The sequence below is a fragment of the Pollicipes pollicipes genome, unplaced genomic scaffold (assembly GCF_011947565.3).
Source record: "Pollicipes pollicipes isolate AB1234 unplaced genomic scaffold, Ppol_2.1 Scaffold_7262;HRSCAF=8765_pilon_pilon_pilon, whole genome shotgun sequence".
NCBI lineage: Eukaryota > Metazoa > Arthropoda > Thecostraca > Pollicipedomorpha > Pollicipedidae > Pollicipes > Pollicipes pollicipes.
This window is the reverse complement of record NW_023597055.1, coordinates 11,126,335-11,140,619: the sequence shown is the minus strand read 5'-3', so window position 1 is coordinate 11,140,619 and position 14,285 is coordinate 11,126,335. Positions and strand designations below refer to the sequence as shown.

General features: G+C 52.0%; 1 protein-coding gene across 1 annotated transcript in view; it reads left to right on the top strand.

Annotated features, from left to right (window-relative positions):
• LOC119113434 (homeobox protein unc-4 homolog) overlaps positions 1-14,285 on the top strand; it is a 39,684-nt gene that overhangs the window by 9,749 nt on the left and 15,650 nt on the right. The window contains exons 2-3 of the mRNA XM_037237747.1: positions 8,125-8,315; positions 8,413-8,572. Coding sequence (XP_037093642.1) covers positions 8,125-8,315; positions 8,413-8,572 — 351 coding nt within the window. The remainder of the gene's footprint in view (positions 1-8,124; positions 8,316-8,412; positions 8,573-14,285) is intronic.

Sequence of the window (14,285 nt, the reverse complement as noted above, 5' to 3'; positions counted from 1 at the left end):
ACACGAACACGAGTACGAACACGAACACGAACACGAACACGAACACGAACACGAACACGAACACGAACACAGGAACACGAACAGGAACACGAACAGGAACAGGAACACGAACACAAAAACGAAACCGAGTGGCAGCCGAATCCGAGCAGACTACCTCGTGACCATCAGGTGGCCTGCGCCGCCGAGCCGACAACCTTATAAGGTGCCACAAGCCAGTCGGCGATATATTTAGCCCTCATTTTTGTCATTTTCCATGCTACTTAGACAAATCCTTTGAAATGCCGTGCGCTGGAATGAATGATTAAGTTTGTGATTACTGATTGCAATCCTGTCGGCATCAGAGTTAAGGTCCCACAGCGCCAGGGAGGCTCCGATGATCCCGGCTTGTAACTGGGCACTGCAGCCGCTGGGAAAGGGCCGCATCATCATTCGAGCGAGCTGGCGAAGAAGGGCTGTAGACCTGCTGCAAGCTTCAAAGACTACCGCAGCCTTTACAAGGCTACCAGACTACAGCCTAGAGCGGTCACGTTTTGAGATTTTGATAACCAGCCCCTTCAGCATCCCAAATTTTCCAGATTTCAGTTGGAACCTTGAAGCCTGATTTCATTTTAGAGCAAGGTTGCATTAAACCCAATCTTATGAGATGTCCAAAATATCCATATTGTATTGGCATATCCAGGTGATAAAAACAGCCAGAAAGTACGCTCATCATGTAGCATACCAGAATTCATATTCATCTTCACACCATAAATTTATCCAACGCGTTAGGCCATTTTCTGACCTGGACACAAAGGTACACTTTCTCATCCAACCCAGCAACACGTGCTATGAGCTCAGCTTGTGTGGAGATACAAAGCCGCGATTTCTCCATACCAGAGATATGTTGTATAAGGTCAGCTGAGAGCTGTCTTAGGCACAAAGCTCCACTTCCAGATATAGGCCAACGTTGTCCCTGACGCGTTATGCAAGCACCTATGTAAGCAATCATAAGTTATGCCGTGGAAATTATCCGCGGGCTGAATGCTATTGTTAAGATCATGATACACCTACACACGCACACACACACACACATACACAACTTTGGAAGGCGTACACCAGCTGGTAACTGCTCGTTTCATGCATCAGACCCGCCAAAATACCATCATAGGCAAAGACTGCCACTTCTACCACAGTAACCAATGCCCTGCACTTTTCGCGAGTTAACAGGAGGGTGGATGGCTCCTAGCGAGATCAAAATTGACTGTTTCCAAAAGTTGTTGTAAAACTGATACGTGCCGGTAAACATGACAGAGATGACGATAGCTACCAGTTAACCAAATACGAAACATGTTTGCAGGTTGGTGTAAGGAGAAGAAAACTTTGATTTGGTAGTGAAGAAATCGGCATACAAGGGGAAATCAGGCATGAAAGCATGATGCTGATGTGAAGACCCAGTTGGCTATTTGATGCGTGCTTTTCAAGCTCTGATGGGCATGGTTGAAGCCCCGGACATGGTACCTGAGTCAGTGGCGGATCTAGCCCGGGGTTGTTGGGGGGGGGGGGGCAACCGTTCGTCGCCAGCTGGCTGGTGTGGGATCCGAGGTCCAGTGCACTTATCAAACACGATGTTTCGCCGAGTATGACCAAGCCGCGTCAATATGTGTTTTGTTTTGATATTCAAATCGCTGCCAACTTTTCTTCATGGAGTTTTTTCCGGAACGGAAAGAAATGTTTGATACCTCGCGATCGAAGTTAAAACAGACGTAAGTAGACGAAACGTTTATGAAGTTCTGGGAATCTTTTTTTTGGGGGGGGGGCAAAACATTCTCTCAGAGTTTTTTGGGGGGCCATGGCTCCGTGCCCCCCCCCCCCCCCCCAGGATCCGCCTATGACCTGAGTCCAAGTTGCTAAACGCACATTTTTTATAGCTGTAGTTGCACAAGGCTGGGCATGTAAGCTTCAACACAGTATGTTCAAACAGAGCCCACTCATGTTGGTCATTACTGTCAGTTTTAAAATGTTATTATCTTGATTGTCTCCGCTGGGTTTGGCTCTACTGCCTCTGACCACTCTGTGTCACTCACACAGTCTTTGTATTTGTCGTAGAAAGTGTAAATGTCATTGAGAGAGTGCGTGCCAGGTCAGGCTGTGCTTACGACCATGCTGGTTTAGGCGTGGCTCTTGCTGAAATAGAGACTGCTCTGATTAAGTAGGCAGTCAGCGGATTTTATGTTACAGAAGGTAATTCTTTGACGATCAATTGGTTCTTTTGCTGTGCAATCCAAATACAAATCTGCATTGCTTTCTAAGATTTGGAAATTAGCAATGTTGTGGAATCCGCGTTTTTAAAGCCCACAGATACCCAATAACCTGCCAGCAATGCCCGCTAACGCCGTGCGGTCTCTTTGAGCCCGCCATTTGTCGGCCTCCGGACCCAAAAGTGGCACCTCTACAGCAGGCTGCACGTGAAAAACGCGGCTGGCCGACGGCTGCCGCCTCCGGCTTCCGAGCGGAACTGTGACCAACCCGGCGCGCTGACACGCAGACGGACGAGCGGCGCCGCGTGCGAGAGTGTAACGGCAGCGGAAAAGGCCGCCCAGCGGCAGCGGAACAGGTCGACCAACGGCAGCTAACCAGGCCGACCAACGGCAGCTGAACAGGCCGACCAACGGCAGCGGAACAGGCCCACCAATGACAGCGGAACAGGCCGACCAGCGGCAGGTGAACAGGCCGACCAACGGCAGCTGAACAGGCCGACCAACGGCAGCGGAACAGGCCCACCAACGGAAGCGGAACAGGCCGACCAACGGCAGCGGAACAGGCCGACCAGCGGCCGCATCTCGCTCGCGGGCACGGCAGGCGTCGGCCGATGCGGCGCAAGCCGGCGTACGCGACATCACTGAGCGTGCGTGTTTAAGGGCAGTGATGTGATGGAAAGTGTGATAATTATGTACCACTGTACTTATAGACGGCATTCTTTCATTTATGGCGGTGTGGAGGCAAGCACCCGGGTTGAGAAGTGTGCTGGTAATACCGAGGGCCTTGCTAATGCTCATATGAGATCAGATGGCACGCAGAATAATGCATGCACGCTTCATGCTAGAATGGAATACATCTTGAGTCGCTCACATGACGTTTAGATAATATGAGATGACTTAAAACGACTTGAGGTCACTATGAATATTTTATTTAATTCTGGACATGGTTCGGGGTTGAGCCGGTTGAGCAGAAGCTATTAAGTGCGGGTAAGCATTGTTACTTCGCAGAAATGATCATTGCAAATGCATTATGAAGCTTTGTATATTCCTTGCCATGTATACTCTCGAAGACGACTAGTTACATATCTTTGGTAAGATGGCCAGAACAAAATCTTTATCGGAAAGAAATAAGGTTGATAAAAGGTTCCGTTCCTCAGAATTATCAAAAAATATACAATTGTGTTATGCCTGCCATCCATGCTCCAAACGTAATAATCACTTGTAGTTATGGTTCTAAACGAAGATTAAAAGTAGCTGTCTTATTCTTCAGACACCAAAGACACCAGAGCACTAGCCACAACCACGCTCTCCATCAGTCAGTCCAGAACAAGTGGCTTAAACTTACCCACCACCATTCCCGATTCCGTGCATTCGTTCAGAGCAAGCGAAATCGTGTGGCCTCAGTCTTAAGAGTCTGATCATGCAGCATAAATGTACAATGGCGCAGTACAGGGATTTGCTTCCACACCATGCCGTGATCATCCTCTGACAAAGGCCGCATGTGCATACATTTACATTGCATGCATATAACCAGACCAACAAAATCGTTGCAAAAGCACTCGCTTAAAAACCGAGCACCATCCTGAGGGCGTCCTTGCTTACATAATTAAATACCAAGACCGTTGCGCCGACACGTCAGCTTGGCGGGGTTACTAATGGTTCAAGTGGCACTTCACAACGGTTTGCTATTCATGACGTTCGGTGTACAACAGAAAAGATTTAGCAGCGGTTAGCGACTCTGCAGCTACCAGTTCGGTGAACGGTGCCAGTGCTGCAGTCGGTGCGGTGGAGTAGATATGTCTGGTTGTGTGATGAGACGGAGTGATGGGAAGCCTTCACGGAGATAACGAAACAATATTTTTGTGGTGAGTGGCTTTCTGTGGTGATGGTTATGCAGCCACGATAACTCGGCAAACACGGCAAACACGGATAACACGACAAGCTCTCACTCTTGATATGCACGTATATTTGGTTCACCAATCAAATACTTTTGTGCTGCATTTTGAAATTAGGCGCGAATAAGCTGTTGTAAAACATAAAGCCCGGTTAGCAATTTGTGAAAAATGCTAGGGTGGACAGCCAAACTCGCTTTTGCTCAAATTCAAGCACTTTTTCGCACCAATTCCGTGTTCCAGCATTGTTCTGTCATTACATTAATTTCTTTGGGGGTTCGTGTTGAAGCCCGTGCTGATGATGCTCCAACAGCTTCGTAATATACATTTTAATTTGAAACGATTTGCCCATGATTTTGAGCGGTCAAATTCATAGACATGGCGTTAATATGGAGACAATTATGGAGATGCGCAGCCCAAAAGCGCCGCACTGTTTAACATGATTTGATGTTCTCACTCCTAGTGTTCCACTTCCACAAATATCTTTATTTTGGGGGGGATGCATCTTACGTGCAGGACTTTAACTAGGCACATTGTACAGGTTACCACGTACGACTCTGTCATTCAATTGCCAGCTTCAACCAAGCTTCATTGAGTACAAATAGCTTGCTACAGGCTCTCATTTTGTCACATCTTGTGCTTTTACTCTATTTTTAGAGGGCTTGTTTCAAATTTGTATGGGGTTTTGAACTGAAATAGTCACCTTGAAGACATATCGGTGCTGTTCACAATCTTGACCTTCTTAAGACCTAGACCACTCTAGTTTCTGAGCTACACGCCCGCAAAAATGGGAAAGGTATATCGGGGATAGTATTTGAAAGTCACCTTGGCATTTATTATATCAAAATAACATCATTCAAATCCTGCCATTCCATAAACTATGCGGTGATCAAGGCCAATAAAAATATAATGGTCGCAGCATTCTCCAGATACAACGTCCGTCAATTGGCCCTCAATCAATGTTGCGCAAGGTACGATAACGTAAGCAAACCAAGCATTGAGGAGCATCCTTACCAAACAGAGAATGGTGCTGTCTAAAGCAGTTTTTCCGCTTAAAAGTATACCAAAAGTCATAAGTGTGTCTGTTGCATCACATCTGATGCATTGCTTCAATATCTTCAAATGTGAAATATTTCCTTTAATCATATCGCTAAATCCCCTTTAATCGTATCGTTAAATTGGTTCTATGCTGAAATATCTCTGTGATTGAAGAAAATGTTATTTGCACTGATTAGCATCTCTTTTCTTGTGTGGAAAAATGATATGTGTGCATTTTCATTTAGTTAGATTCCGACTCAATTTTTCTTCAGATTGGGATTTGATTTGCAACAACAGTCGAAGGCGGCAGAATCTGCTGCGGGCCGTTGTCAGCTGTTGCGGACAAGAGGTGCGACTTCTGGGCTCGACATATAGTAAGCAATGCTTTCCGAAGCCCACGTGCGCTTCGAAAAGGGCCACAGTGCTGAGCGTCGTAGGGGAAAAATAAAAACCATGACATTACGTTTGAATATTAGTACGGAGCTCTTGTGCGACGTTAACGACCTTCAAAGTACCAGACAACTCTGGTTTAACGACGTTTAAGTGCTAAACAACAATTAGATTGGCGGTATTCTATATTTCAATCTGCGCTTATTCTCAAAAGGATGACTCTCGAGGACGAACTTGAGGATGCGCTTGACGGCTCAAGAGGATGACATTGGAGAAAATTACTTGAAAATCCTCTCCTGACATTCTTTTGCCTCTGCGTACTTGGCTGAGCCCTCACACTCTCCCGTACTGCTACAATGTCTTGATCTAATCGCATAGTTACGGAACATGAACAGTCGTCCCCAAGCTTGGATTTTGTGAACGTGCATGGCTGGTAGCTACATCAGACAAGCCTGCCCTAAAAATAGCCATTCCAGCCACTCCGCGTGCACACGCCGCGCCACTCTCTAGCGAAACAACCGCAGCAGGTGAGCGCGCGACGGAACGCGCCACACCCACGCAACAACGCCATCTGTCGGGAGCCGCGCTCCACCCAGCTCCTGCCCGGCGCGCGGCGGGCAGCGGGCGCCGTTGCCGCAGGGGCGCGGCCGGGTCGGCGCGTGCCATCGGTGCGGCGCGGCCGGTACCGCGCGGCGCCCCCAGCGGGTCGGCCGTCCCGCGCGCCCGGCCGCAAGCGCGCTCCGACATTATTCATCCGCTGATTTATTCCTTACGTCTCAATGGCTGGCCACAGGTGTGAAATTATGCGCCGGCGCCGGTAAAAAGCGACGAAACTCGAGAGCCGCAGCCGCTTTTTATTAAAATTCCAATTAGCCGGCGCGCGGGGACCTTCGCTTCGGGAGAAACCCGGCGCGCTTGGAAAATGGTAATGATTGAATCCGGCATACCGGCGGTCAGCCAGCCATGCATCAATTAAATTAAGGGGTTCAATGGAACAACAATGGGGGTGATTAGGTGTTGGGTTCAATGAAAGACACCGCTGGCCGGGGAGCGTCACCTTCCACGCGGCTGCTTATTACCCGCGCCGCTCGCGCTGATAGAGTTGTCAGGCGGCGGCCTGTGATGTGGCCGTCTGCGCGCCAGAGTCGGCTATCTCCCGCCCGTGTCGCTCGGCGGGAGGCGAGTTTTGGCGCGCACGCGACGGGGGACGCAGGAGAGGTGGGGAAGAGGGGCGAGGGAGGGGGTGGTGGTGTTCGTGCAGTGGGGCTTGGGAGGATGGAGACGCGTCCCGCCTGCCACGGTGCAGCGATAACAGCAAAACAGCAGATGCAGTCTGCAGAACAGCGCGCTGCTCACAATTTTGTTAACATTGTGTTGGCGAGATCTGGTAAGACGTCACGCTTATCAAACGGCTCCATGCCGTTCTCCAATTAGGATGATCCTGAAAATAATTTGGTTCTTCGAAACCACTGGTAAAGAGACGACACGTAACAGCGCAAACTCAGGCAAGCTCAGGCACGGTTCTAGAGCTGGAAGCATTTTAACCCTGCCTGAAGCCTCCTTACGATGCTAACAAATAAATTAAACATGTGGCAAGTATATCACAGAATCAACGACATTGCAGCATGCAGCTGAATGCATAATCGAGGCCCACACCTACCGAGCCGCCGCCTTACCAGGCATGCGCGGAGAGCATTGATGAGCCAGCGCGGTATGAGTTGGCCATGATCTGGCCCGGAGGGCACCAACTAAGCGAAAGGAATCCACTGCCGGCCGCCCAGTGGTGCTGCTGCTGATGCTACTGCTGCTGCTGCTGATGATGATGATGCTGGAGATATTTTCCCCAGTTCAGCACGATCGAGATTGCCGTGGTGAGCCCTTCGGCTCTTTTGCTGCGAAAACCAGCCCGGTGGTGAACAGCGCGATGTTGTTCCGTTTCTTTCCATGCGCCACTATAAGCCTCATAAGCGTCCCTCAGGTTAAGGGCCCGCCCTCCTCCCATGCTCTGCCTCATGTCCCGCCTTGCTTGAGTTCATCGGTGGCTTTCTCACCACCAACTGACCCGCATGTGGGCTCAGAGCCTTCTCGCCCTGTTCCGACCCACCACCGCTGGGAAACCTCAGAACCTGCCCGCCCTGTCCCGACCCACCATCGGCTGCGGAGCCTCAGCCTGCTCGCCCTGCTCCGGCCCATCATCGGCTGCGGAGTCTCAGCCTGCCCCCCTGCGCCGACTCATCACCGGCTGCGGGGCCTCAGCCTGCCCTCCCCGCTCCGACCCACCATCGGCTGCGGGGCCTCAGCCTGCCCCCTGTTCCGACCCACCACCAGCTGGGAAAACCTCAGAACCTGCCCGCCCTGTCCCGACCCACCATCGGCTGCGGAGCCTCAGCCTGTCCCCCCTGCTCCGACCCATCACCGGCTGCGGGGCCTCAGCCTGCCCTCCCTGCTTCCGACCCAACCATCGGTTGCGGGGCCGCAGCCTGCCCCCCTGCTCCGACCTCATCACCGGCTGCGGGGCCTCAGCCTGCCCTCCCTGCTCCGACCCACCATCGGCCTGCGGGCCTCAGCCTGCCTCCTTGCTCCGACCTACCATCGGCTGCGGGAGCCTCAGCCGGCCCGCCCTGCTCCGACCCATCATCGGCTGTGGAGACCTCAGCGTGCCGGCCCCGCTCCGACCCATCACCGGCTGTGGAGGCCTCAGCCTGCCCGCCCTGCTCCGACCCATCATCGACTGCGGAGCCTCGGGCCTTCCCTGTGCGTGCGGCTGCTGGCGGGCCCAGGACGGGAGGAGACCGCGGGCGCTGGCCGCTACACTCAGCTGCGCCGGCGCCGCCGTGTCGCCCCGCCCGCTGCAGCCCGTCCATGGTGGACGGCACGGTGGACGACTCGGTGGACGGCACGGTGGACGGCTCAGTGGACGGCACGGTGGACGGCACGGTGGACGGCGCGGCGGACGGCACGGTGGACGGCACGGTGGATGGCACGGTGGACTACGCGGTGGACGGCTTGGAGGGGGTCTGCGGAGCCGTTCCGGTGGTATTGTGGAGGCAGTGGGGGCAGGCAAACCCAGCAAAGGCTGGAGAAGCGGAGAGGTTGCAATGAGGGCGGTTAGGGCAAGAGGGGATGTCCAATGCGTATTGGAGGACTCGACAGTGTGCAGATAAGACACGCGGCTTTGTAACCCACCAATCTGCTGCATTCGACCTGGCAAGAACACGCGGGCTTTGGTCAGACAGTTGAGTAGACTTGGCCACCTTTTGCTGGTTAAAATTCAATTGAGCAAATTAATGCGTCCTTCCGAGCACTTAATCCTCGCCTTGATTCATCGTTTTTCATAGACAAATTGATAGGGAAGTAGGAGGCTAAAACGACCTTTTCCCTGGCGTTTCCAAGCTAAGACAGAAAGAGCCTCGTGGAAGAAGCAGTGAATTGATATTAATTACAGCTCGCGATTTGTAAAAAGTCTGATGTTACTAGAGCAGTAATTGATTTCATTAGCCAGGTAAAATGTAAACTTTTCCCGAAAATCGAACTATTTCAACCTTACATCCTAATACTTTCGAAATCATGTCATGCAGCAACATGAAACTCACACAGACGTTTTCGTTATTTACTTCAAAGCACATCTGTAAGTTATTTTGTTTGCATTTTGAGCATATATTTATGATGTAGAGCTCTGTTAATGAAGCACTCCCGGCCCGCTGCTCGTGGTCCGCGGAATCGTCGGTTTCCCCCGCCCCCGCGCCGCGCGTGGATCACCGTACAGTGTTCCTAAGACACAACAGCTTCTCAGAAACCGGAGATGCTGGAGACACGTTTTTTTGCGTCAAAACACGCGCAATGAATCCGCTTTAGAGTACCGAAAACTTGGGAGCCATCACACAACATTTAAGAAGGACATCCTTGGAAAATATTTAGCAGGGATGTGCGTCGCATCGGTCCCCTCTATCGAAAATATTTAGCAGGGTTGTGCGTCGCATCGATCCCCTATCAGTGCGAGGGTTAAGCTCCAACCCTTCCAGAAATCAGAGCGCGTTGCCACACAGAGCATGTCTTCAAGATCTGGAAGCCTGAACTGCAACACAGCTCCACCGCCTGTGCATCAAGCGCCACACAATAACCAAGCACTGCGCAGCGGGCACATTCACGCCTCATGCTATCGGTGGCCCGTTTCGTGTCCTTCAGAGGGGACTCGGCGTCCGACCATGGCCACTGTCATCGCCATTTAGCGGAGTGGAGGCCGCTTCAAAAAGGACAAAAACCTAATCTGCAGTTGGGGCGAGGCCCGTCGCCCAGCTGATTGGTAATAGCCAGGTGTCGAGGCTTTTCCTGTGTTACCCCGCCAATTATGTCACTATTACTGACTTGTAATTAATAAATTTACACCTCCAGTGACGGAGTGATGAGGGGGCTGTGACGTCATTATCGCACCGGCAGTGGGGCTCGTGAGACGGGAAACGGCTCGGGGCGGGGCTGGAGGGAGGGGGGGGGGGGTATGCTCACAAGAGGCAGGTTCAGTGAAGCCGGGGCGGTGGGCGTCGAACCGGGGAAGGGGAGGGGGGGGGAAGGGGGGGGAGTGGGGGGGGAGAAAGTACCCGACCAATAGCGCTTGAGTTTAATACTATTTCTAGCATGAGGAAGATTCAAGCCGCTCCTATCTCTCTCAATATTTGTCGCGAGTTTCCATTAGTCACAGCCGGTGGCACCACCCTTCAATAGGGCCGTCCCCGCGCGGTAAAGCGACCACGATTAGCTGCCGTATCGCACCTTGCAAACTGGACATTTCCACGACTTTGCCGCGTATTTCATGGTATTCAGGATCGGAAATGATCCGGCCTTCAGGCATTTTCTTTTAATAGATTGGCTCCAAGGTCAACCATTGTAGTAGTCACAAAGCGTGGGTTGAGCTGCACCCGACCTGCATGACATTAAACACAGTGACGGTATGGAGGATCGCTGCTATCACCGCGTGCGCACAGACCTGTGTCATACGGTCACATGACCACCACGCATTCATGATATAACGGTCCTGTGAACTGGGGAAAGATGCTCACGATAACATGTTCTTTGCTACATGTTTTCATCTGGAGGAGGGAGACGAAATGCACTTTCTAATGGTTACAATTTAGTATTCCTAGTGCTTGCAACGTTTGGTGGTGTTAATTCCCTTCGCTTCACCCAATTTTAGTAGCGGCGAACCTTCCAAAACATCGAGCTTGTTTGAACCATGGATATAACTGTCCACTGTGTCAATGTTAAGTAAACGAATGCCTGAAATTGACCGTGCACTATTTCATGCACATTCAAAGCAGTCAGGGTGCCGCTGCAGGTGCGGAGGGTGTAAGTGTAGGCGTAGAGGCGATTCTTTCGCAACGCGGCCGGGTTTAAGTTCCTCCGGTAAAAAACACCTCCTTCTACTGTGTGATCACTGAATTACCCCACAACTTTCCAATGCCTGCCAAAGGCGGTCAGGCGGCAAACATGCCCGACTAAACAAAGCCCTAAGCCCCAGACAAACAATAAGCGATCGCCTGCCCAGATCGACCAATCAGAGCTCGACATTCGATAGCTGTTTGCGCACCCGGACGATGGCTGGATTCTATTTTGCGACCGACAGCGCAAAACAATCTGGCGTTATTTGTCGGCGGAAATTCTGCCGGTCACCCGATATGGATTGCTGGCGGCCAATTACAGAGCAGCGGCGAGCTCAGGCAGAGGGCGGAGGGGACACTGACCACCTGGCCCTGCTGACCATGCGAGCACACGAGACCGTGACCTGGCTGGGCACAGCCAGGTCACGGTCACGAGCCAGGTACCTTGACCTAGCTCGAGGACGTGGGGGAGGGCAGTCTGATATATGTCGACTCGTATATCAGAGTCGACAAAAGACTCTGACCAGGCCCAACGACGGGGCAGAGCGATCTCTAGAGACCAACAGGGTGGAGGTCAAGGTATCAGCCATCGTCGCTGGCGGATGCGCAGCATGCTGCCATTCTTCATATTATTATATCCGTCAGCATTTTTTGGAGGTTACGAGCCCACAATTTGATCACATATGGGGGTAATTTTGCTGAGCGAAAATAACATCAGGCAAAGACACCAACAGTGTCGCCAAAAGTTAGTCCGATTCGCCATTGAAACCCAACCCACGATCACGCCAGAAACCGACAGCAGCTGCGTCTTCGTTGTGTAAATGTTACGCTTCTGTGGTGGGTGGAGCGGCTCACACTGGGCATGCAGGCAGCCTTATGTTCGACTCAAATTTGTCGAGGCGGCTCATGATCGGCTCACAGATTTTGGGATTTGATTAAGCTCATAACTCACAGCCGTTTCATTTTTTTTTTATTCCGCTCAGTTGAGACCCGCCGCTTGCGCGGACCCATTCGGCTCATGACTCACGCGGCTTGCAGAATAAAATATCCCATTCGGTTCTGGCTCGTTGCGTTATGACTCGTTATATATATATATATATATATATATATATATATATATATATATATATATACATATATATGTACACATATGTATATATGCACATATATGTGTATATATAAATATATGTGTATATACATATATATGTACACATATCTATGCACAAATATGTATATGTATATATAATATATATATATATAGATATTATATATGTATATATGCACATATATGTGTATATATAAATATATATATATATACCATAGTACCGAAAATAGGCACAAATATCGCAGCAGCAAGCTTGTAGTTTAAACCAAGCAAATGCCTTTCAGCAAACAATACCGTACGTGTAACCTGTTACCACTCAGGTCTCCCAAGTCTTACTTCCAGGGCAGCACATTCTACCAGACACCCACGACCTAGACCCTTAAGTTATATAGCATGTAATGACTGCACTAAACATGACAGATGGCAGTCTGCACCTGCCAAGTGCCATCCTAGTGCAATCACGCGTAGGTCAACACATTTCTACCAGCCATCCGACCCTCCTATCCCATGTTTTGCTTGATCCCGCGTCCTCACGACGCCCTGCTTGTCCGGAGCAGTCTGCGTGCGCTAGCCACGAGTGGGCCGAGGGACCGCCCTCCGGAGGGGGACTCCGTATGGGCGCCCAGTGCATACCCTGCAGCGGGGGGGGGGGGGGGGGTTTCTCACGCGGGTGATGCTTGGCGGTTTGTCTTCAGGTGCATGCAGTCCTGCCCCATCGTTATCCAGTCTTCTTCGTCTCATGGTCCTGAAGCGATCAAGTGAAGTGGTTGAAAGCGCTCTAAACGAAGTAAAGAAAAGAACGAAACCACTGGCCAGCACTAATCATGCTGTCGGTGATGACATGATTTGGCAAAATTAAGATCGGGATCAACAATTTTGTGCTTCCTGCTGAGAAATTACAGTAGCAAACTTTGTGCTGACTTCACAAAAAGCTTTTTAATCAAGGCTGAATGCTGTTCATTTCACACACTCCGTAATGGCCTGTTAATTTGACTTAAGCGTGCTGTGTCTGCTCATGTTGCCATTTTACGTTGAGCCATATGGCTCACTGACACGACACTGTTAAAATGGACAGCTCACGATTCATGTCATGAAATTTACGAACAATGGGATTCGGCTCATAACTCAAAGCGGTTTTTTCTAACGAGGCGACTCGGTTCAGGGCTCACCCCAAAACGACGGCCTCGTGAGCCAATTCACGATTAGCTCGAGTCAAACACAAGCGTGTGCCTCCAGGGAGTGCGTACGCGAGCGCGGGCTTCCGCACGAGCCCGCCCGACCGCCGGGTTCGCCGCGCGCCGTGCGCCGCCGAGCCGCCGCGCCGCCGGACCGAGCGCGCGCCGAGCCGCCATGGCCGCCTGCCGGCCCTAATTGGCTGTGGGAGCCGGCTGTAATAGTTTGAAGCTGGCTCGCTACTCCCGCGGCCAGCGCGCGGCCCGGTCCGTGCTCCGAAGCCCCGCGCCGCCGGCGCCGGCCCCCCCCCGGCCGGCTCAGCGCCGCTTCCCGCCGGTCATCAATTAAAGCCCCGTAGCGGAAGAGCAAATAGCACCTCCGCGTAAGTTATTCGTCGCCTTAACACCGCATTATCGCATGCAAATGTGTTGTCAAACAACAAATTGCCGGTGTAATTTGTTCGGCGGGGCCGGTGCAAAGCAGGAGCGTCGGAATTGTTGCAGAGCACGACAGCGTAGAGCCCCGCATGGTCTGGCGCCCATCGCCCATCGCCGCCATAGTGGCGTTGTGCGCGGCCTATGCACCATCGTCGCGACCCGGCACGGGAGCAGAACCACGCAGAGTTACGCTCACCATGTCCGAATTAATGCACGTCATGGGGACCACCGGCGCCGTAGTGGAGCTAGCGTGCTCCTGGGAGTCAGCGCCGCCGTAGTAGAGTTGGCGTACTCCTGGGAGTCAGCGTCGCCGTAGTGGAGCTGGCGCACTCCCGGGAGTCAGCGCCGCCGTAGTGGAGCTGGCGTGCTCCTGGGAGCCAGCGCCGACGCGCTGAACCGCGACACCGATGTGCTCCCCTCTGGCCAGATGGCTGATGGAGGCGCTGAACGCCTGCCGGGCGTGTTCTGCACGGCTTGTGGGGCGGGGAGGCGGCGGGGACCGCGTGTGGAGGAGCGCTCCTGGCACTGTGCCAGACGTGATCGATCAGCTGGGTGGAGCCGTGCCTTGCGGTGGACATTGAATTGATACTGCTGGTAAGTTACCCCTCTGCAGAGACACGTGCTTGGCGCCGATGGCTTCC